At 40.9% G+C, this 23,946-nt stretch overlaps 1 protein-coding gene across 6 annotated transcripts in view; it reads right to left on the bottom strand.

The window, feature by feature from the left end:
- The window catches only part of MTMR3 (myotubularin related protein 3), a 169,667-nt gene that overhangs the window by 35,971 nt on the left and 109,750 nt on the right, over nt 1-23,946 (bottom strand). For 5 of the 6 annotated variants that reach the window (XM_051973086.1, XM_051973088.1, XM_051973090.1 and 2 more), the window contains exons 4-7: nt 18,330-18,419; nt 16,843-16,959; nt 8,612-8,694; nt 5,426-5,592 (exon numbers count right to left, since the gene is read on the bottom strand). In XM_051973086.1, coding sequence (XP_051829046.1) covers nt 5,426-5,592; nt 8,612-8,694; nt 16,843-16,959; nt 18,330-18,419 — 457 coding nt within the window. The remainder of the gene's footprint in view (nt 1-5,425; nt 5,593-8,611; nt 8,695-16,842; nt 16,960-18,329; nt 18,420-23,946) is intronic. The other variant, XM_051973089.1, reaches the window with a different exon arrangement.

The following is a 23,946-nucleotide window of genomic DNA, read 5'->3' as shown; positions in this document are numbered from 1 at the left end:
ATTACTTATTCAAAGACAACACAAACTCTCCAAATCTGGGTTTGTGATCTCAGACTCAGCCGGGTCTCCTGGAGGCCAGATATCACTTTAAAAATATGTCACGATGACTTAGGAGAAATGTCTTTTCCTCTTTAGGGAAATGCTGGATGGAGGTGCTATAAGCAAGCCCTCTCAAGCTACAAAGTAGGTCAGCTAGCGCTCAGCAGCTGTCATCCCCAAAGTTTGTGCAGAACTCCCTACGCTATACAAAAAGGAATGCAAATAAGATAAAACCAAAAAACTGAACAAAGCACAGCAGTACAATTCTATTTCAGGTAATGGTTGATGAGCAGCTTGCTGTGTAAGCAAACACAAGGTAATAAGTGCACTTAAGGAAAAACAGTATTAGTGACTCAGAAAGATGCCCTCCCCAACAACCCTTCCCCCCGCAAAAAAAAGAGTCTGAGCACAATAGGAGAATCACCAAATTTTACATCAGGAAGAGATCACAAAGGTGATATTGGCCAATCTCTATTCTACATCACAGACAGGCCATCAGCCTGCCTCTGGCCAACACCAGTGACAAGGGAGTCACAAGACCAGGCATCCCATTCGGTCTTTGTATTGTGCTAATTACTAACAAGACCTCCTTTACACAGAGGTGAAATGCACCTCCCTATCAAGCAAAGGAAGAACTCGAACACCAATTCCATGGGCCAACCATTCCCATATTTTTAGACCCTGTTAGCCCAAGTAAACTGATTCCTTCCATCTTCAAGAATCTTAAAAAGGTGGAAGGCTAAAGAGATATGGTCCAATAAATGAAACTATGAAGATTTGAGGGGGGAGAGAAGGGGAGAAAGAGAATAAAAGGTGACACAATCTTCTTTGTAAAGAACCCAAGGGAATTCCTGCAGCTTAAAAGAGACCCAATAAGAACAGCATGACACTGCAGAGATTTAAGAAAAGGCTTGGCAGGAGCCTGTGAATTTCAATTTGACAGAGAAAATAAGCCCAGGAGGGATGAGGAGAAATCAAAAATTAAATTCAAGACATTCATGGGAGTGATTCAAATGACAAGGGAAAAGAACTGTCTAAAGAGATTAATGTGAAGGCACAGGGAATTCACGACCAACCCAGATTTTAAAAAGGTAGCAAAGAAAATGGAAGATCATCATGGAAGAAGAAAATAAAAGTTTGGCATAATTCTGGAGTAAGAGAACCAGAAGAACCAAGCTCCAAAGAAACTGGAAAACTAAGGGTGGCAAAAGATTTTACAATAATTTGGGCTTTTTTTTTTTTCTTTAAAATCTGTACTGAGGCACAAGTTAGGCAGGCACGATTGCAGCAGTACTCAAAACTCCTTTGTTTACAATTTTTAAAGATTAGTGAGGAGACATCCCCAAAGAGTTTTTGTTTGTATGGATTATATCTATCACTATTTGCCATTAGAAATGGAAACATCTCAATATTAATATGGTGAACATTGTTTTACTTTAATATTAGCTTTTTATTTTTCAAAATATATGCAAAGATAATTTTCAACATTCACCCTTGCAAAACCTTGTTTTCCAAATTTTTTTCTCTCCCTTCCCTCCCAACCCCCTCCTCTAGACAGCAAGTAATCCAATAAAGGCTAAACATGTATAATTCTTCTAAATGTATTTCCACATTTATCATGCTACACAAGAAAAATAAGATCAAAAGGAAAAATGAGAAAGAAGGAAAAAAGCAAACGACAACAACAAAATGTGAAAATTTGTCCTTCAGGGTGAACAGAGACATATGAAATACAAAGAAAACTTGGGGCAGAACAACCCAGGCAGGAGTTTAATTCCTGCAAAGTGCAAAACACCTCAGGACTGAATCCACAAAAACAGCAAGTGGGGACCCCTGGGGAGATCTGGGTATGGCTGGGGTTTCAGCAGCAATCTCCCAGAGGCAGAGCTGGGGTCTGAATCTAAGCAGATTGAGAGAACCCAGGCTTATTAGGAAGGCCAGACCTCTGTGACAGGGAGGTTGGAGCTCTAGGTTTGGGGTTCTAGGTCAGAAGAAGAAGTTCAGCTCTCAGCTGAAGTGAGGCTAGAGGCACTATCCCCTTACCCCATGATTAGAGGTACTTACACTAATACTTCTCATTAAAAAAAAAAAAAAAAAAAGAGCCAGCAAAGAAAACAGATCTCAATCACGGAAACTTAACATGGAAATAGTGAAACCTGGGGTTAATTGTGATGACCGCATATTTTAAAATCAGCCAGAGTTAGGAATTCAGGTTAAGGGAAAATCTTCGATCTTTATTCTCTGTGGAGGAGAGGGGGGATTAGCAATATGTGCAGCCGCGACAGGAACCCAGCCAGCAGACTCTCTCTCTGCCTCCACCCACCAAAATTGTCCCTACGTCATTTCCTAGACAACACACATCAGGACTTGCACAAAGAGTGGGCGGGGGCCATTCTTTCTCCAAGCATATATATTAATAGAGTATGGTCAATTACTATTTAGCCTCACGTGCTTGGGACCTCAGTGCATCAACTCAAGCCTCAGCCCATTACAGTTAACCTTGAGAGGAGGAGGGCAATAAAGTTTAAAAAAAAAAAAAAAAGCTTCTTCTACCCCAAAAAGGAACATTAAGTGGTTCCCTGCCCAGAGAGAATTTATAGAAGAACTCAAAAAAGGAATTAAAAATCAAATGAGATCGAGGAAAAACTAAAACAAACAAAAACCATCCAAGAAAAACAAGATTAAGAAAAAAGCTAATCAACTAAGGATTTACAGAGTCTTAAAGAAGAAAATAATTCTTGAAAATTAGAATTAAGCAAGGAGAAGCTAATGAAACTATTAAGAATCCAAGAAATAACAACATGAAAGTCTATGTGTATATATATACATATACATACACACACACACACACACACACATACACATACCTGTGCTTAACCATAATCTGCTTGGGGAAATGAAAGGGGGAAAAAAAGAATAAAGTAAAAAGTGCTCCACAAAGAACAAAAGAATATCCTACAAGGAAGCAAAGATGAAAAGATGGACAGAAGCAGCTACACCCAGAGAAAGAACACTGGGAAATGAATATAAACTGCTTGCATTTTTGTTTTTCTTCCCGGGTTATTTCTACCTTCTGAATCCAATTCTCCCTGTGCAACAAGACAACTATTCGGTTCTGCACACATATATTGTATCTAGGATATACTGTAACCCATTCAACATGTAAAGGACTGCTTGCCATCTGGGGGAAGGGGTGGAGGGAGGGAGGGGAAAAATCGGAACAGAAGTGAATGCAAGGGATAATGCTGTAAAAAATTACCCTGGCATGCGTTCTATCAATAAAAAGTTATTTAAAAAAAAAAAAAAAAAAGGAAGCAAAGATGAATACTCATGAATATAATTTCTTCTTTGATGCTTTATGTGTTTTCTTGAAATGGAAATTTATTGCTATATATTTTGAATTCTCCCTGATATTTTCATGTCTGATGACAATGTTTTGTTACATTTTAAATTTTCCTTTCCTTTCTTTTTTTCTATTGTTTTCTCTTACTTTGGAATTAGCTCAACAAATAAAAAAATTTTTTTAAAGAAATGTTTGTTGATATGTAACTGGGAAAAATAAAATAAAAAGCCTAGAGAACCAACATGGAATGTCTCATGAGGAGCAGCAGTAGATCAATCTGCTTGTAAGAGGAGAAATACATATTAAGTCTGAAAAAGCCAAGTGGGAAGTGGACAACTTTGTATCTGGTCCTAGAAACAATAAAATACCCCTGAAATTATTTCAATAGATCCATTTTAAGAAAATGACTTGGCAGATACACAGAGGAAGGACTGAAAAGGGAAAAAACCTGTACAAGTAGATCATTTAGGTGGCTATTACAAGAGTCCAGGCAAGAAGCAATGAGAGATCAAAGTTCTAGGTGAAATCTGTCCATCATGAAGTAGGAGATATAAGTCTAAAGCTCCAGTGCTTAACACAAGGCCTGGTGCACAGCAGGAACTTAATAAATGGCTATTGCTTTATTAAAGCAGTATTATTATTAAAGTTTCAACAGAGAATTAAGTAGGGCTAGATGTATAGATGTGGGTATCAATTAGATAGAGAGACAACTTAAAACCATCAGAAGATCACCTACAAGGCAAAGGGAAAGTCAGCTTAAGCTTTTAGGTGTACTCACAAATGGACAAGAATTTCCTGTGAGATTAAAATGGTCGAGCAGCTCCCCAGGATCCAGCTAGTAACCATTGCTATCTGTGACCCCAGAACCCAGAAGCCTTCTTCCTTCAGAAGACGCAGCCTTGCCAGCCCAAGGCAAGTAGCTACAAAGCTATTCATTTCCAAAGCTCAGGAGTTGTCATCTTTCTTTTTCTATTCTGCTCTAGACTCTCCAGACTTGGCCCCCATCCCCAGCTAACCCCCTCATTTTCCACTCTCTTCCAGGTGCAGTCTTCTTGTATGGGAAGATAAAGTCCTTAAGAGCAGATTGTTCTTGTTCTTGCTTGTACTAGCTTCCCCAGCAATTAGTACAGTTCTAGGCACGCAGAAGGCATTTAATAAATGTATAAACATTGGGAGTTCTGGACAGTTTCTTTTTTGTACTCATATCTCCAGGTGCTTAGGACAAGGCCTCAGACATAACAAGTACTAAATAAATGTCTCTGTATTGGAACAACAATCCTTTTGTTTCCAATTTTCTTTATTTTAACTTTTCTACTTTTATGCTTTACATAGATATTTCATAGTATTTTTTTAGGGGCATTTTTCTTTCAGGACTACTTTTAACTGAAGTCCATAAATGGTCTTCATGTTCTATTAATAAAATTATTTGTTTTTAGGGTAACCTTTTTTCAGCTGAGTTTGTTTTTTGTTCCTCTTTCCCTTAATAATTACAATTTCTGGGACAGCTTGATGGCTGCCCTGAAGTCAGGAAGAACACAGTTCAAATTTGACTTCAGACACTTAACACTTCCTAGCTATGTGACTGTCATTTAACCCTAATCGTCTCCAAAACCAAAACCAAAAAAATTTACAATTTCTATTATAGTGTGGTCTCTAACATAATATTTATCTTTGGGTATTTATTTTTGAGTTCTGTACACATTATTGTATAATCCCATCAAATATGTGTGCTAACCTGAAATAGGTGTAATACTTGAGATTCTTATTCAAGAAATGTGAAAGGTCTTTAATGTCTAGTTTTCCTAACATTCTATTCAGATTCTTCATTTCTTTCTTGTTTACCTTTCCCTTCATGTATTTGAGCACAATCAGCAAAAGAAATAATCAAAATGAGAAAGTACAGCATTCAATTAAAATGATTCCAATCTGACCTTGATTTTCAATCTTGATTTTGTAATCAACACTCAAGTTAAGGACTTTCTCCTCGTCTAAAATTCCAAGGATAGAAAGGGACTGAAAGCTCAAAGCATGAGCAATGCCTACCTGGTCGGCACAGATCCCCATGCTGCTCCTTCTCACTGGCATAGACCTCCATGCACCAAGCATGATATGCAAACGAGAAGAGATCTTCTATCTTGGAAGGAGGCCGGATCGCATTGTTCAGTCTCTTGAGCCACTCTTGACACTGCTCAAAGGTTGAGAACTGACACCTTTATAAGGACAAAAAAAAAAAAAAAAAAACAAGAACCCAATCAATCAATAAGCAGTTATTTAGGGCCTCTTCTATGAGGCCAGGTATTATGTTAGGTGGTGGGAAAATGAAGGAAAAAATGAAACTCTAAGGGAGTTGGTTTTAACAACCGTGACACTGATGTGTATAAGTTAGGATCTCATCTTTAATGACCTTCCCATTCAGACCTAAATCAAGTGCTCTGCTTTGTACTACTGAATGCTCTGCAGTAACAGAGTCTAGTGGAGCGAGAGGTATCTGAGACTTGTACTCCTGCCAAACTGGAGGAACACGTGCCTGGCCAATTCCACACCGACACTACTGAAGTATGTGTTCCACACCAGTGCAGAAAGCACGTGTTAAAGGAGAGAAGAAAGGAAAATCCGTGGAGTCACTGCTGTTTGGGTCTAAGGCCTGCCTTGGATACACACTGGAGATGCTGGAAGTCATCCCATTTACTCCCTTCCTCTGAGCCTCTGGCTTGTGGCCTCTCTCTATGTTACAGAGATGAGATGCTGGTCAACATCAGTTGGAAAGTCCCAAACTGAGGAACTGCCTTAGACCCATGAAATCATGATCTGAATACCAAAAAATGGTCAAGGCTTTGTATTGGTGTCCAGGGGAGCCAAAGATGAGAAACAAAACCTGGCATTTTTCTGGGTGCAGGAAGTGTTAGGCACAGAGTGATAAAATGAATTGTTGAAATATCAATTATTCAAAAGGAAAAGGGAAGGGAACAAGTATTTATTATTGTTGTTTTGGGGTTGGTTCACTTGTGTCCAACTCTTCATGACTATAGAATGGTTTGCCATGTCCTTCTCCAGCTTATTTTAGAGAGGAGGAAACTGCAACAAACAGGGTGAAGTGACTTGTCTCTGGACATAGCCAGTAAAGATCCAAGGCTGGAGATCTGGATTCAGATCTTTCTGACTCAAGGCCCCGTACTCTTTCTACTGCATCACCTAACTGGCTCTAAGAAAAGAAGCAAATAAGCCTCCGAGTCAATTTAAAACTATCTAGACAAAGTCAAAGAAAGTTGGATATACTGGATATCCTGATTCTCCAGTTAAACTATTCAATCTTGTCCAAGTCACTTCACCTTGACAGACTGAATGGTGGTATCAATGATAACAAATGAGATTATGGATGTCAAACACTATGACTAAAATCTGGCATGAATAGAAATCATTTCTATTACTGTTTAAAGACATTCAGGTAATTGTCCCTTTCCTCTCACAACTTTTTGAATCTGCCTCAACATTAAAAAGTAATTTCTTTGAAACTTGTTCTTCAAACCGTTCACTTCTCTGAACCTTAAAAAACCAGAAAATTGGCCATTAAAAATTCACTCTCTACCATTCTTCCTCTTGTTTTTGAGAGAATCAAATGAGGAGGTGCCAGGATGTGGCTACCCCTGCCCACAGACACCAAAGTTTGGCTTTTTTTTTTTTCTTTTTTTTTAAGGCTAATGAAATTTGTCATTCAGCTCAGGTGAAAGCAAAGATCAACAGAGGGTATTTGACACCCTATGGGCAAAAATGTACTAATGTCAATCCTCTAAAAAAAAAAATCCATAAATCATTTTTAGAAGCTTCAAACAGTGAGTGTCTCTCCATCTTTTATTTAAATCATTCAGTAAATTAAATGTCAGTAGTATTTTTCTCAAACACTATGTGGCCTTACTTTGCTCTTGTGGGTTACAGGCAAATTTATTATAGATGGGGGAAAACAAAACCACATCACAGAACTAGGAACCCATTGTTTAACTCCTAGTTTCTGTTCCCCATTGGCAGGCCTCAAGACCTTCCATGTACAACTTCTTCATGTGAACTGAAGTCACTCCTCTCCACATGGAGAGATAATACTTGAACAACTATGAGTGCAAGAAAGTCCCTGGTGAATTGTAAGATGATGTTTATGTACACACACACACACACACACACACACACACACACACACACCTTATTATTATGATAAATAATAATAAAGCTACTGGTTTTTTAATTTTCCTTTCAGAGATTTGGAATAGGTGGGAATTTCTACTTTTTTTTCTGGGATGCACTCCTAACAATTACATTTCAAATATTCAGGGTAACTTTAAAATATGTCCATTTAACACAACTCCCTTTAATAAAAGATGATCTCTAAGGTTGTTTCAACTCTAAATTCTGTCATCCTACAAATTCCTTCTAGATTCAGTGGGCAGATTGAAGAAAAATAGCCCAGTGCTTCCCCACATGGAGCTGATGGTCTAAGCCAAGGCTTCTTACATTCCCCCCCACACACACACACACTCGTGACCCCTTTTCCGCCTGAGACATTTTTATATGACCCTGTCTCAAATCTGAGCTGAGGCGTTTCTTGTAACGTTTGTGCATGTGCAGTGCAAAGTGCACAAGTTGTGCGTTCAGAACCAGGGCTGCAGTGAAGTCATGTGATACAACACGGGCAAGTGCTGCCAGAAACGTCTCAAGTTTGTTACTCACTTGATGTGGAATTAATTTTGGTCACTGTTGTTCAAAAACCTTTTACTGTTGCCAAATTTTTTGCGACCCCAAACCCACAGTTTAAGAAGCTCTGTACTAAACCAATTTAAGATACTACATAGAGACATGCAAGTAAAAGGATAATGAAGACAAAAGGCCACAGGGAATGAAGGAGACTTGGTGCAGAAGACAGGCTTTGATGATGCTTTCTATTCATTTGAGAATCCCTCGGGAGCACCTACCTAGAGCCTTGCATGTAGCAAGGCACCAATTACTTGGCTCAATTGAATTGGACCTGAAATGAGAATTTCTCCAGCCCAGCACAAATCCGAGATACGTGATGATCACAGGCAGATCCACAACTTCCTGGTCATCGGAATGAGATAACAAAGGAACAACTGGGCATGCACTGTTTTCAGAAGAACATGTAGCAAACAATAAGCTAACTTTTCTAATATGACCCACTTGCTCTCCACATTTTTTGCTACTAAAAAGTAGCATGGATGCACATACCTGATAACTTTGCAGTCTTTGCAAGTCAAATGAAGTTGAAATATATCTCGGCATTCAACACTCTCTATGAGCTGTAATGGAACCTGCAAGTAAGAAGATTAAATCCCTTTATTTCAGAAGGCACTGACACCGTGTTCCCTCCATCTGTCCCACTGGGCTGATCAGCGGCCTCTGAGGATGAGAAAAGCACGAGAGCGAGAACATCTGGACCCATAGTATTTCCAGTGACGTTTCCCTGTGCAGTGAATTGGGACACAGGCTCTCTGTCCCCAAAGCAAAAGCCACAAGGTATGGCATCCCAAGGGAAGAACTATAACAAAACCACCAGTGTTTACCTCCCAATACCCCTTGGCTGTAAATAATTTCTCAGCACATCTTTAAAGGGCACAGACAGCAAAGAAATCCAGACTTCTGAAGCTTCTAGAGCCTCCAATACTTCACTGAAGATGCACCAATGGAGAGTGGAGAGAACAAGGATTGGGGTTCCCAGGGCACTGTCCTCTATAAGTTGCTGGCCTCCGGGGGAGTCTTCTCTATTCAGTCTAAGAGTCTGGATTAAGCAGTCTAATCTCAAAATTCTCAAAGATGCCCTAACTGCCAACCCCCAATGGCCTTTTCTCCATCCTTATTTTCCTTGACCTCTAGACAACTTTGGACACCACTCATCACTCCCCTTCCAAGACACTCTTTTCTCCAGGTTTTCAGGAAATCACTGTCTCCTGGTTCTTCTATCTCTCTGACTACTTCTTCTCTGTCTCCTTTTACTGGAACCTCTTTCAGATCACCTCCTCTGACCATAGCACCCCTCAGGGTTCTGTTCTGGGCCTTCTTTTCTTTTTCTCCAATTATACTTCTCTTGTTGATCTCATCAGTTCCCATGAATTCAATTATCATCTCTATGTTGATGACTCTCAGATCAACATGCCCAGCCTTAAAGTCTCTAATGTCCTTTTCTCTCCCATATCTGCTTGTTGGACTTTCCCAATTGGATGCCCTGTAAATATCTTCAATTTAATATATCTTAAAATCAAAGATCTTTCCCTCCAAGGCCTTCCCCCCTTCCAAATTTTTCTCTGTCAAAGGCAAAACCATCTTCTCGGCACCCCACACCCACACAATCTAGATGCCATCCTTGATTTTTCCCCTTTTTAAACTCCAATGCAGGTATTTCCTCCAACGAGACCTTCCATCTCCCAGTTTTGGCTAGTCCCATTAGCTGCCATTTCATGGCTTACAATGCTTTTCATTTCTCACCTCTGGTTTTTTCCAAGTGCAACTAAAATCATACCTTCTACAGAAGGCCTTTCTTAACTCATCTTCTCTCTACTGATCATTTCCTATCTGTCTTGTCTCTATTTTGCTTATACATATTATTTGCTTGTTGTCTCTCCTATTAGACTTTGTACTGAGGACAGGGACTATCTTTTGCCTTTCTAAGTATCTCTAGCGCTTGGGACAGCACCTCATCTAAAATAGGTACTTAATAAATGTTTGAAGTTTTTTTAAAAAATCCTTTTTTAAAAAAAATTAAATTCATATGAAACTTAAAATTCAAAATGAAAAATAAAGGGAACGTCTCCATGTATTGGAGAGGATCCAATATAAAACAATACTTTCCCATTTCACAAAAACCTATGTAATAAATCTTATACATTATTTTTAAAGCTACCCAGCTTTTCTATGCTTCCTTCTATGTTTTTCCCCCCTCTGTGTACTTTTTTCTTTCCCTCCCTTCCCCTACCTACATTAGAAGGCTACAATTAAATTTGAATATGAATATATATATATAAAACCACAATCATGTCCATATGTACATCTACATATATGTAAAATCATACAATGCATACTTGTTTGTCAGTTCTTTCTCTGGAGGAGGATATATCCTCCTAGGATCTCTTTTAGGTGGCGATGAGTAGATTTTTTTTTTTTTTCCTATTTCTACTTTGTACCTTTTTTTCCTAGAAGAACTGCAGGACAGTTTTCTTTAATAATTTCTTGTAATATTTTATCAAGAGTTGTTTTTTTATCACAACTTTTAAGTAGTCTCTTGTATTGTCTCTCCTCGATCTCTTCTCTTGATCAGCTGTTTTTCTGATGTTTCATACTTTCTTCTTTTTCCCTTTTGTTTTATTATCTCTTGGTGTTTTATAACATCATTAGTTTCCCCTTCTCCAATTCTAGTTTTCAAGGAATTATTTTTTTCCTTCTCTATTTCCAGTTGGCTGACTTGCTTTTCATAATTTTCTTGGATTGCTTCTTTTTTTCCTAAATCTTTGTTTGATTTCTAAAGTATTTTTAAAAGTTCTTCCAAGCACTATTTTTTGAACTTGTGACCATTTGACATTTCTCACTGAAAAAGGAGTGGCTTTTTTTGGCTTCACTATCTTCCTCAGAATATGAACCCAGATTTTCTCTTCTATAGTAGCTATCTATGGTTGAGTTATTTCTCCTTATTCATTTCTTTTTTTTTTTTTTTAAGCAGCTTATTATTATAATCAATCATGCCCCTGGGGAGGGCTGCCCAGTTCCCCATCTCCCAGACTTTTCAGCTTTGGTAAGCTGTGTCTTCCTCCATTAGATTTTAAGTTCCTTGAAGACAGGGACTTATCTTTCTTTTCTGTATTTTTATCTCTAGCACTTAATATAGTCCCTGTCACATAGCAGCTGTTTAGTAAATGATTACTGACTTCTAACTGACTGCTCCATCACTGACTGACTGAGGTCACTTCCATTCCATGGAAAGAGGAGGAAACGTTTTGTTTCTTGTGTCAGTCCAAAAGAGAATCTGGAAACAGTCTGACAAGTTTCTGCATTTAAGAGGGAGAAACTCTCCCCTGATTCTGATCTTCCTTCTGCTAAGGATGGCAAGCACATCATGCGTTTGAGCCAAGTGTTCCATGTCTAAGTATCTCCAGCGAAGAAAACGGGACATGAGTCTCAAGAGGAAAACTGGCTCATGTAGGGAGTAGAAGGAAAACTAACTAAGACCAGGGGAAGAGATTGAAAGACTGAACTTGGGAGTCTATGTAAGCCCAAGGCTTTCTACCTAAGACTAAAACTTATATCTAGGAACTTCCATGACTATAACCTGTGGACTTTCCTTCTGGTTGGTACTGGAAAGAAAGAACATTCTGTGCCTACACAGCCTTAATTCCAAGATGCTAAGAAAAACAAGATACTGCCAAATGGTAGCTTGAGCAGGGAAGAAACTCTTAGAGAACAAAAGCGGAAGAGAGGCTCTGAGGGGCAAGAGAAGAAGCACATGTGAGGAAGGACTCAAATGAGCTGGATCCAATGATTCTGGATGAGACAGAACTTTTAGGAGACTCGGTTCCTATATAAAATGAGAAGAGGCTCCCTGTTTAGCTGAAGGGGCTTCTCTGAAAGTCAAATGAAACTAATTATAGGACTCTGATAATCTTACAGAAAGGAGAAGTGATTGGCTGGTCATACCAGTGGTGCGAGTTGTGGAGCTAAGACCAGCCAATGTCCCATCTGCCTCCTCGATCCTCTTCCAGTTCTATTCACTGAACCATACCTGTTACTTGTGCCCATGTGCCTACCAGAGTCAAAGCAGCAATAAGGAGTCACTCACCATCTAAACAAATGCCAAGGCCACCTACTCTTGGCACAATAGAACCATGAGCCTTCTTGAGCTTCTGCTGGCCAAAGTACCCGGCTAAGAGGGTTCCTGGACTTCACACAGAACAAGAATAATGTGAATTGTAAGGCAAATATCAGCCATCTTCACATCTCACAGGCCCAGGGAATGGCTGCCCCCTATTGAGATAAGAGATCCTAAGCACCGCCCCCCTTCACTAATGCTATGGGAGATGGCATAAGAATGGAAGAAAGGGGGTCCTCCTCTTGGTGTCCATCAGACCACATGCTCTGCTAGTCTCTCTACCTATGAGAGCCACTATTTTCTTTCTGAGAAGGCAGAGAGTGGGATGCCATGTTCCCCAGGGAGCTTTTCTCTACTGTCTCAGAACCTTCCCTCACCAATCTGTTTCCTTGGGAATCTTTAAGAAGATGCTGGAAGGGGATGGAGGGAGACAGAAAAAGGCTTTCAAAAACTTAGCTTACTGATTAGATGTCTTGGATCATAACTTTTCTTCTGAGAATTAAAGGTTTGGAGGACATCAGAAGTTTATAGGTAAGGAAATAGCATCCCAAGCAAATAACTTGCCTAAGGTCACGCAGGCAGGAAGGGATACCACCTGAATCCATCCAATCCTCTTTAAGGATCATTGAGGCACACAGAAACTCATCACAAAGGGCTAATTTGCCAGAGCCCCGAGACCTGGCAAAACTGTTCTCCAATAGAACTGATATGGGTAGCCTCGGGTTTGGGGGCACTTCAGGCTCTTCCTGTTTACCACATCCAGAACCAGCTCCAATCCAAGCCTTTTACTCCTACCATCTCCACTGAGAACAGGTAGGTAGTATGTGAAAACACTTACACAGACAATCTCACCTCCCACCGATGACCCAGTCAGGTAAGGAAGTGCAGATGGTGTCATCCCATCAGTACATGGGAACCACTGGAACTCAGGACAATGGAGCGAGTCATACTTCAAGAATCTTTTGGACTTGATTTGGACCCTCAGATTCCAGATACATTAGAAATTGAAAGTTATCGTAGTATTAACTTAAATACAAATAGTTCCCAAGCCAAGTATAATTGCCTGTATTTGATGTATTTAGTTGCCTGTTCAATATTAAATTTTAATGAAATATTAATAAGAAAAAGTGTGAAAGTATTTTGTAACAATAAAGTACTATAGCTCACATTTATAAAGCATGTTACTTTTTCAAAGGACTTTCTTCACAGTGAGTTGAGAGGATAATTACTGTGACCTTCTGGGAAAAATACAAGCTCCAGAAGGACTGGGATTGTAATGTTTTGTCTCCCTAGTGCTCTATATACACAGTAGACACTTAATAAATGCTTGGCAACCCGAAGAAGAGAAAACCAAGGCCTAGTAAGGTTAATCCCTGACTCCCTAGTTTGTAAGGGTGAGGGTAAATGTCCCAGGATCGTTGGATTTGGACTTAGAAAGGGCCCGGTTGTCACAGAGTCATGCTGTCAGTTTGTAGTTGAGGAAAATAAGGGGGAGAGGGGCAAAGTAATTTAAGCTGCGTCCTCAGTGTCCAAATCTGTTCTTTTGTCCTCTGCTCTCTCACTTCCCCACTCACAATCCCCATCCCGCCAATCTTTGGTTCTGTGGCCATTAAAGGGCAAGGTTCCTCACTATAGAATACTAAAACTAGAAAATCTGAGAGCAGCTGACCTCCTTCCTAGTCACCTCTGGCAACCTGCCCTACCCAGAACTATCAACCTTGCAAGCCTGGCCCTGGAACTACATACAACAGTGATGCAATTTCAAAAGCCAGAACTGAATTTGGAAATGATCTTTTGAACAACAACTTCTCCCCCTTTAAGGCCCAGTTCCAGCATGACTATCTCCCCTTTCTGGCCCACCGAACCTTTTCTTGTACCGTTCAAACACAATGTCTTTATTACAAAGGTCTGGGACTCCTCAACCGACACTGTAAAGGAAGCTTCCTGAACATTCCAAACAAGTCTGCTACAAACACAGATGGGACAACATCCTAGCACGATCATGCTACTTACTGGGATTTCACAAGGAGCAGATTGAGAGGCAGTCTACCAAATTATAAGGAAGAGACAAAATGACATGAATTAAAGGTTTGAATTTTTTATGGAACTCCACATTAATACATGTATACATTGCCTAAGACTAGAAAGATCTCAAAGAAAAAAAATATGGGATCAGAAAGCTGGGGAAATGCAGGCTAGCTTTCCCTTGACTACAACCAACTTTAATTCTGTGGTATATGGCTTTTTTCTTATGTGCAAGAATTTGCTGTTGAGTGTCTCATTGGTTATATATCATTTATAGTACCTAGCTCCCGCCAATATGTCTTACTCAATGGACTGTGAGATTAAAAGAGAACATACAACGTTTAGAAGGTACTAAAAGCTACCAAAGACCTCTTGCTAAGTCATTTTCAAAACTGCTTTACTGATATAAGTTATACTAAAAAATGTTGAATATTCAGAGGCAGCCCATGAAATTCACAGCCAACCAATTTGGGCTCTGAGGTATTATTTGCTTTCTCCCTCCCTTCCCCCCCAGTTGGATATATGGATGACTTTAAAAGAGGGCACCTTGATCATCTCTGTTTTAGGTGAAGGCCCATCTCTTAGGACTAATAAAAATGTGCTTGATGGGTCCCTATAAAGAATATGTACTCCTTTATAGAACGCTATAGTCTGCATGGCACTAAGCATGATGGATGAGGGTGTAAACATTAATTTATTTGTAGGTATCAGGTTAAGTCATCATCTTTCTTAATCTGAAATGTCTAACACTCATGAAGTCATTAAGGAGGAATTACAGAACACTAATCATGTTTCTGTCCAAAGCCACTATATTAGGTTTTTCATTTCCCTGAAGCAAAACTTGGAACATTTATTGAAAAGGACCAGAAGGACCATGTCTCTGAATGATGAGCTGTCCCAGAGGAAGAACAAAAGGCCAATCCATTTCAATCCCAGTTCTTGTTGTGCGACTATAACTGAGGACTTTATAGGGATGTGACCAGTACAGTACTGGGCAGACAGAAATACTAAAGACTCAATGGTCTATGTACAGTTTAGAATTGAAGATGTGACACCATTTGGATCACCACACACTTCTTTGATCTAAACTATATAGAAGAACATTCCAAGAGAGTATAAATACTAAAGATGCTGTTTTTGCTTTGTTTGGTCTAGAGGGAGGAGGCAGATCTTTGAGAATAAGCCCCTGTTCCAAGAGAGAGGTAGGATATTGTAAATCTCTATCATCTCCCTCCAAATAAAGCTTACTTATGATTCCAGATTAATTCTGGTCCATTAGCAAGTAGAAAAGCACAAAATTGAGTTAAATGTTCTGTCAATTCTACTTGACACTACAAAGATAATTCAGTATCTGAGAATTTGGTAGGAGTGTTCTTTGGAGCCGAGTTCAAGCTCTAAACTGCCCAGCGGCACAGAGAACCTTCCTCCTTGAGAAACCTGCTATATCTTTTTAGCTGACAGCCCAAATATAATAAGGCAGCTGTGCTGGCATATTGAGAATAGTAATGAATGGTGTGATCACATCCCAGCTCTACGCACTAAAATGAATCCACAAGATTGTGGTTCTGAGGAGGCTGCAATTATCACTATGGCCAAAATGTATAACATGTGAGGGACAAATACATAGTTCTTATATTTTACAATTAAAAGCACGCCACTTTGGTATGATTTTTTTGATCTGTAGATTAAATGAATTGGAAAGTAAGTGATAAATGTTTAAACAACCAAGGTGTATTTATCGCATTGTACAAAAGAAAAAAAAAAAAAACAGACCACCATAGAATTATAAAATTATGAATACATAGCCTAGAACTATAATGACAGACCAACAGAAAGGAAAAAAAATCACTTACTGTAATATGCCACATTGTGGGGATACTAGAGTAATAGAGTCACTTGGCTCTGATGGTACTGACCAGTTCTGAAATTTGATGTCAGAAGATCATGAAAACATATTCAAAATTACATGGGAGCTTAGGTCATGTCTCCAAATCCCTCAGTTTTCAGATGGAAAAAACTGAGTCCTAGAGAGATAAGTGACTAGGCCAAGGTCACAGGAAGTGTTGAGTGTCTCATGCTCTGACTACAATACTCCATGGCTGCTCAAGTTCATTCTAGTTCTGAAACCCTATGATGCTGAGATCATCTCTCACGCTAAACTTCAGTGACTAGCAGCCCATTCTGGTTCAGCTGCTGGAAGTACCCAAATATGGAATCATTGATGGTATCATGAGAGAGCCCTCTTCTAGGAGGAGGACCAGGCATCTCCACAGACCCAAAGAAAGCATGTGCTTCTCAAGATTCAGAAAAAACTCATGAGAAAACAAAGCAGCACAAACATCTCACCCTAATAGGCCCCTGCAGAGTGAAGCTCTAGGGGTGTCCTTCGTCTGTCCCTCAGTCTGTGTATGCACACCCAGTGTACGAATTTATAGCTGGATGGCCCAAAGAATGCATCCCCAACAAAATCAGAGGGTACTTTTGTTCGCAAGTCCATTATCCTCTTTCTCTGTTCAAGATCATTACTGAAATTTCCCCTCCATCAAATCTTCCCTGCCTTCACCATGGTCTGATCACTTACGTTAACGAGAGACTCCGTGAACTTGATGTGCAGCCTGTAATTAGACAGTGCGATGACAGCATCCTCAGCCCGGCCCACGAACTCTGTGCTCTCGCCATGAAGTTCCAGGAAAGGAACCTTCAAAATGGAAAAAGAAATCTTTCAAAGTTCAGAAGCCATCAAACAAATTCTTCAAAGCTGATCCCTCTAATGCAACCCATTTGCTATATTAAGATGCACTTATTCAAACAGCAAGAATTGTAAAATATATATAATTGGTTTTATGTTTAAATTTGAGGTAGGAACTTTTCCACAGTGGATATTCTGACTTATAGGTTCAAATATGATGACCCTGCATACAGCTGATACAAGTCTGCAGATGCTGGGTAAGGCTTCGTTTCCTTTAAATGGAGCAAATTACTTGAGCTATATGACCTCTAAGGTCCCTTCAAATTCTGAAAGCCTTTGATGGGATAAAAAAAAAAAAAAACAGAGAGAGCTTTCCCTTCACTCTTGAATTCTGGGGATGTCACTGGGTCAAACAGGGGAAGCGCTGCTAAGCTTAGAAGCTTTAGAAAAATCCAGAGAAAGCACTCACTCCAAGAGAATGAGGGCAGAGCCATCCCCAAAACATGGAAAGCACTTTCTGCACAACAATCCTCTGAGGCAAGTGGTCTAAGTGTCATTTCCCCCCTTCTAATAGATGAGGTAATTAATATTCACTAAGGCTCAGGAAGGTTAATGGACTTGCCCACAGTCACAGCAAGTAGATGCCAAAGCCTGGACTGGATTAAGGCCCGCACACTTCCTCCAACACTAGCCTGCCTTTAAATAAACATTCACCAAGTGCCATCAGGGTAGGGAGGAGGTATGACAAGAGACACAGAGATGAATGAGACACAACTGCTGCCCTCAGGGAACGTCTAGTCTTGTATTACAGGTAAGATATGTCCGTGTCTTAAGAGAAGTCTTAAGGGCTGTGGCAATTCCCAGGAGGGCGAGATCGGGGAAGGCTTCCTGGAAAGGGGGGCACCTGAACAAGGCCACGAAGAACTTCCGTAGAAAGTGAATGGAGGGGTTAGGAGAGAGGACTCAAGTACAGAACATGACTGGCAAGGGAGGCTGCCCATTCTGGCTGAGTGTAGGACATGTGAAGGGGAAGGCGTGTGAACCGAGCCTTGGAAAGCAGGTTGGGACCAGACGAGAGAAAGTCCTGATTGCCAGTCCAGAATCTGGACTTAACATGGCAGGCAATGGAAAGGAATGAAGGGTCTGAGTAGACAAGAAACATAATTGGAGCCGGGATTGTGGCATACAGGAAAAATGGAGAGGGAGAGATCACAGAGGCAGGGAAGCTAATCAGGAGCTCAGGGAGCCTTGAACTAGGGAAGTGGGGATCAAATGGAGAAGGCAGATATGAGTGAGTCCCATCCAAAAGCTCAGCGACCTTGTTAGCAACCACACAACTATGGATTGGTCAAAAAGGACAAAAGTGACCTAGTCATTACCTGAAGATTCTCATCCTCTCGAATCAATTGCTTCCTGGGAAAGATTTGATTGGCCTGGATGCATTCAAGGCTGTGCTGTGTCTCTTCATCCTGGAAAACCCCAAATCTCTGAATAATGTTGATGCTGCTCTTATTTACCCATCATAGGGTTTGTTCAACAGTGACCAATGGGACAATCATAAAGAGACCCATGAAAGGGACCCATGAGAAAGGACTACTGGGTACTGGAGACCAGCTAAATTAAGAGACCTCCTAAAAATATCCCAATCCACGTGGGCCACAACCAGAGACAGCAAGTGCTTCGACACCAAATGTATAGCCAAAAAGAGGATATTAAGGATGGTTCAACCAAATCACATTTTAATGAAGTTGCTGGTACAGACTTTAGGGGAAATAAATAATTTACTTTAATTTGTATATAAAGGAGGCATCTTTCACTTTAGGTCACCATTCTGGGCAGAAGGACTTATCTGGGGAACATACAGTTCATTAGAAAGCTACTCCAGAAATCAAGATTCCATCTGCTTACAAAGTAATTTTCAAAAGCCGAGGAAAATCATACAAATACAAGAAAAACAACCTTCAGATATTAGCAAACATTTAAATTATGTTTCGGCAGTTAAGTAAAACTCCTCAAGAGAAAGATTTTTAACCAAACAAAATAGTCAGGTATAATTTTGAGGATTAAACCTAACACCAACTTTGACCATAAAATTATAATTTTGTAATTCACCACTGTAATCATATCCCCAAAATTAAAGCCCATGTGACATTTATGTTAATGTCAAATTAGGACATGAACTAATCCGATGAATATCTACTAGGATTTCAGTCAATCTAATATATAAATGACTTGGAATACCCCAAAGCTAGAAATTCAAACCATCAAATCATACATTTTCTTCCCTTCCCACCCCTCCCCACAAAAAAACCAACAAACCAAAGCTGAAACCAGTCCTGCATTCCTGTATATCCAGTTTTAGGGATTTCTCCCATTATCGACCAAAGAAGGGAAAAGAAGAGCCAGTGAACTTCAGATGGAGAGAAAGCAGAAAGGGCAGTGTGTCTGGCATCACTTGACTGAAATTCAAGTCACAACTCTGATCCTTGATAGTTGTCCAACAATAGCAAGAGTCACCTTTCCTTCCCTGAGCCTCAGTTTCCCCATCTGAAAAATGAGGGTCACCCTTGCACCAGCTGCCTCACAGGCGTATGCCATGGCCAAGTCCCCTAAGTGCCATGGACTCTCACGGGCCTGGGGGCTCATCCACTTGGTGGAATCTTGTCCACGTCCTTTCCTAAGACCAGCCCGCCTCCAGCCCTTGGGTTTCTCCTGCTTTCACGAGGTACCAGTGGACACCTCTGCCCAATCTTCTCTTCCTAGCCTACATTTCCCTGCTGACAGACATCTCTGACTCCCGTGCCTTCTTGGAGTCAATACCTGATTCTGGGATGCAGTCGGCTCCTGCCACTCTGCACCCTCCCCCTTACCCTCTGTGGGAAGAGTCATTTTCACTTCTTCAGAGATCGTGAGATCCCAAGCCTTGGCACCATGAGAATGTTGATCTTAAAGAGATGGCTGCTGGTTTCCAGGAGATGCATCAAACACAAGTGCTATATAAACTGGTCCTTGTGCTTGTTGCTGTATTTAAAAGGAAACCATGTATAAAACTCAAGAATGATGTGCTTTTCATTTAAATCACTGTCTCTCTTTAAAAACAAAAATCAAGAGGTGATTGCTGCCATTCTTTTCAAAGATCTCCGAAAGGAAATTCCTAGAAACATGGAGGAAAAATGCCAGCTGCATTGAGCTGAATTATGAGTCTTTTCTCAGACTCCCACTCACAACTGGGAAAAGGGCTGCAAAATAATGGAGAGAGATCTAGGTACTCCTCCAGACCTGCAGCAGGCCATCAAAAGAGAACTCGCCCCTTCTTAGAGAGATACTGCGTCACAGAACCTCAAAGCCAGAAGAGACATTTAAGAAGATCTCTGTCCATTCTGGGAGGAAACTGAGGTCTATGGAGGGGAAAAGGCTTGCCCAAAGGCATTCAATGGCTTGGCAGAAGCCCTGGACTTCTCGGGGCCATCCCAAGCTGCCTGCCCCAATCTTTGGAGACCAAGCAATGCGACATAACTTCCTCCCAATAGATGCCCTGACCTGACTATCCCTGTACACACAGCCATGAATGATGACCTTTAAGTGGTTGAGAGAAGGATAGAGCAGGTTAAAAAACTAAAAAGGTCATGTACTCAAATACCCTAACCGGTGCTCTCATTCCCTGGGTGATGACCAAGTCCAGTGGATGCAACCCAAGAAGAAACTGTGAGCGGGATGATGAAGGACAAAGTCTGGAGGGAAAAAGACACAATAGCCACTGACAAACCTAATGTGAGTGCTTTTATCTGGGGCTTTGTCTACACATCTAGAACACAGAAGGGGCTTAATGAATGCTTAGTTGATTTTGTTTCGGAAGTACTTTCAGCTTCAACATTTTACAGATTCCTACCAGTCCTAACAATAGATTGCTATCACACTTCAGCTCCCCAAAAACCAATTTCAGTTATCTCCCATCTTCACCCTACCTGTAAGGAAATAACATTTTTATTTCCCCAATGGACCATGTGAAACAGTAGGAGAAAAATCGCCTTGTATTAGAAATGCAACAAAAGTATTTTTTTCTAGCATGCTGGAAAACAGAGAGAAAAGAGAGGAAGAGGTGCTGGGGAAGTTAAAAAAGAAAGAAAGAAAGAAAAAGCCCTCCCATTCAGAGAGCAAACTGAAGAGACTCCAGCTGCTTTCGAGCATGTGGATCACACTGAGAACCTGTGAGGGAAAGAAAGAGCAGGGATTTTTTCCCTACCACACAGAATCAGAATAATAGCTGGCATGTTAGAATGCTAAATGCACATGTATAAAAATGCTTGTCATCTCAGGGAGGGAGAGAATCTGGAATTCAAAAGCTTTTTAAATGAATGTTAAAAACTGTTCTATATCTTAACTCACTAGAACCTCTCGATGACATTGGGGAAAGGTGCCCCCAAGGTTACTTGGTGCTTAAGGCTGTGGGCAGTGACATGTGGGCCCAGGTATCCCCTCTCCTAAGTTCAGCATCCTTGCCATGATCCCTTGCACTCAGGAGACCGAAGGTACCCCTCTAGCAGTAAAAAGAGAAAGGTCCCCACTGACTTGACCAAGTTGGAGAACTAAAAAGGATTCTTCTAGCTCATTTCATCTGACCTATTATTTGCAAATGAAAAAAGTTCAAGAAGGGAAATGGCTTTCCCAGGGTCTTGCAGCTAGCTGAAGGTAGAATTGGGCCAAAGAGAAAGTGACTTCTTAGGGTTTTATTGTGGATGGCATGTTCTGCTGACCACCTAGACTACAGTAAGTAAAAGACAGCTGGTAAATAGAGAAAAGAACATCAAGCTTGGGGTCCAGAGGCCTGGATTCAAGTTTCCAGCTCTATTATTAGTTATGCAACCACAGACAAGTTCCTTAACCTCTCAAAACTGCCATTTTTTCTCATATGTGAAATGAGAACAGCAAGAGCAGTACCCTGTGAATAATAAAGCACTATAAAAACAGGCGGTGTAATGATGATGTGGGAAATATATTAAAGGAAACGCTTTCAGCTAGAAGTTTTGGACAGAATGCCAGCAGCAGAGCAGGAAGGTGGTTCCATGGTTCCAGGAGTATTTGGAGGGAGACAGCACTAGTCTTAGAATCAGAAGGCCTAGGTCCAATTCAGGCTAGCTGGGTGACTGTGAGCCAAGTGCTGCTCTCACTGGATCCCCATAACCACCTTGGAAGCGAAGTGCTATGTTCTCCCCCGTTTTACAGAAGAGGAAACTGAGGCACTCAGCAGTGCCGTGGCAAGTATCTGAAGCCAGATTTGAATCTGGGTTTTCCAGATTCCAAATCCTGTTGAGTGTTGTGACAGCCTTGCGTCCCAAAGCAAGTATTCAGGGGACCTCTCAGCTCCCTTGGCTCTTTACAAATGCAGCAAATGCATGAGTGGCAGGTGGGCTGGGCCTGCTAAGGCTGCGCTGCGCAGTGTGACCATCTGCCATGGGACCAGCTAAACAATATGGCAGCTGTGAGGTGCTGTTTTCATGGAGAGAAGCTACCCCAAACCCAGTCATGTACAATTCAGACTGGGGGGGAAAGACGCACATGACAAAATCTCCTAGGGCTCTCCCTCAGAAGTCCTCATGTATTATCTCTACAGCCTTCAAGAGGGAGTCTGTTCCCCTCCAGGCGGTCCCTATGTCATGTGCTAAACTCAAGGCTGTTGTATCAACTCATGATGTCTACTGGAAATAATCTTATGCCAGTTGAAGTTAACAACTGCCTTCCCTCCTCCTCTCTTCTAGCCCCTGCTCCATGGCACCGCTAATTTAAATGAAGTAACAATCTAAAAACACATTTGTCCTTAAGTCCCTAATGAAGCTTGAAATGAAGCTGGCTCCTTCTTTGTGGCCCAGAATGAAGCATCCTGGCTCCAGCAATTGTGTGGGACGCTGGGAGCTGGAAGTGGGGCTGATCAGAGAAGGCTGTTCCTGGTGAGTGCCTGGTCTCCAGCTTCTCATCACTATGCCTCAGTTGAGTCTGGAGTTCTCAGCATTTCAATGGAGCTTATACACTTAATCTAGTGAGGACAGAAGTTTTCAGAGTTGGGCGAAGAGAGACAATGAATGAATGGAATGCACTTATGAAATGTCATCTGCGTTCTGAGCACTGTACTGGGGATACAGCTGAGAAGGCAAAGAAAGTCCTGGCCCTGACAGAGTTTGTAGTCTGACAGAGAGGAGCCTAGAGGGAGGCAAGGGAGCTGGTTCACCCACAGCTTCCGTCTGTCTTGGGGAGTTGGGGGTGGAGAGGAAGGAGAGAAGGAAGAAACAGACTCAGAAGGAAGAGAAGCATGGCCAGGTTCGCTTCTCAGACAGATCCTCATGAGAAGAGAGCAGAGAATGTCCATGTGTACGAAAGGGGAAGATGAGGGATTATTTCCTTCAAGAAAAGAAGGTACTTACTCAGAAATTATGAAGACCTAAGAAATATTCTTTTTCTACATCTACTGACAAAAAAAAAAAAAAACACACACACACAACAAAAAGCAACAAAACACTCACTATTAATATACAACTTTACTTTGTTACAAGGTATAAAGCCTCAAGGTTCTCCTTTGGCTCTTACAGGGACTAATTTGGTCACTAATAAACATAGCTAGTATTTATATAACACTTGAAAGTTTGCTAAAATGGCCCTCACAACAATCCTCGGAGGCAAGTACTAGTTAATATCCCCATTGTACGGAGGAGGAGACTGAGGCTGAAAGATTCAGTACTGGTAAAGATGGAGATAAGCCCAGACCAGCAGCTTTGAGGCTTCGGTGTGTCCACTGGACAACACAGCCTCTGATCATAAAGCCAATGACTCTTTCCAGAGAAGGAAGGTTATTTCTACCTCTAAATCCTATTCTCCTGAGAACAGGCCAGAAGCAGATGAAGGTCAGGTTCAAGAAAATTAAATTATTTTCTTGAGAAGAAGGCTTAATTTTGAATGTAGAGATCAGCTGGATTATGAGGCTACGTCCGAGTCCAACATTTTTAC

This window comes from Antechinus flavipes, chromosome 1 (genome assembly GCF_016432865.1).
Source record: "Antechinus flavipes isolate AdamAnt ecotype Samford, QLD, Australia chromosome 1, AdamAnt_v2, whole genome shotgun sequence".
Lineage (NCBI taxonomy): Eukaryota > Metazoa > Chordata > Mammalia > Dasyuromorphia > Dasyuridae > Antechinus > Antechinus flavipes.
Note: the sequence above shows the minus strand (reverse complement) of the source record. Positions and strands in the feature narration are given on the sequence as shown.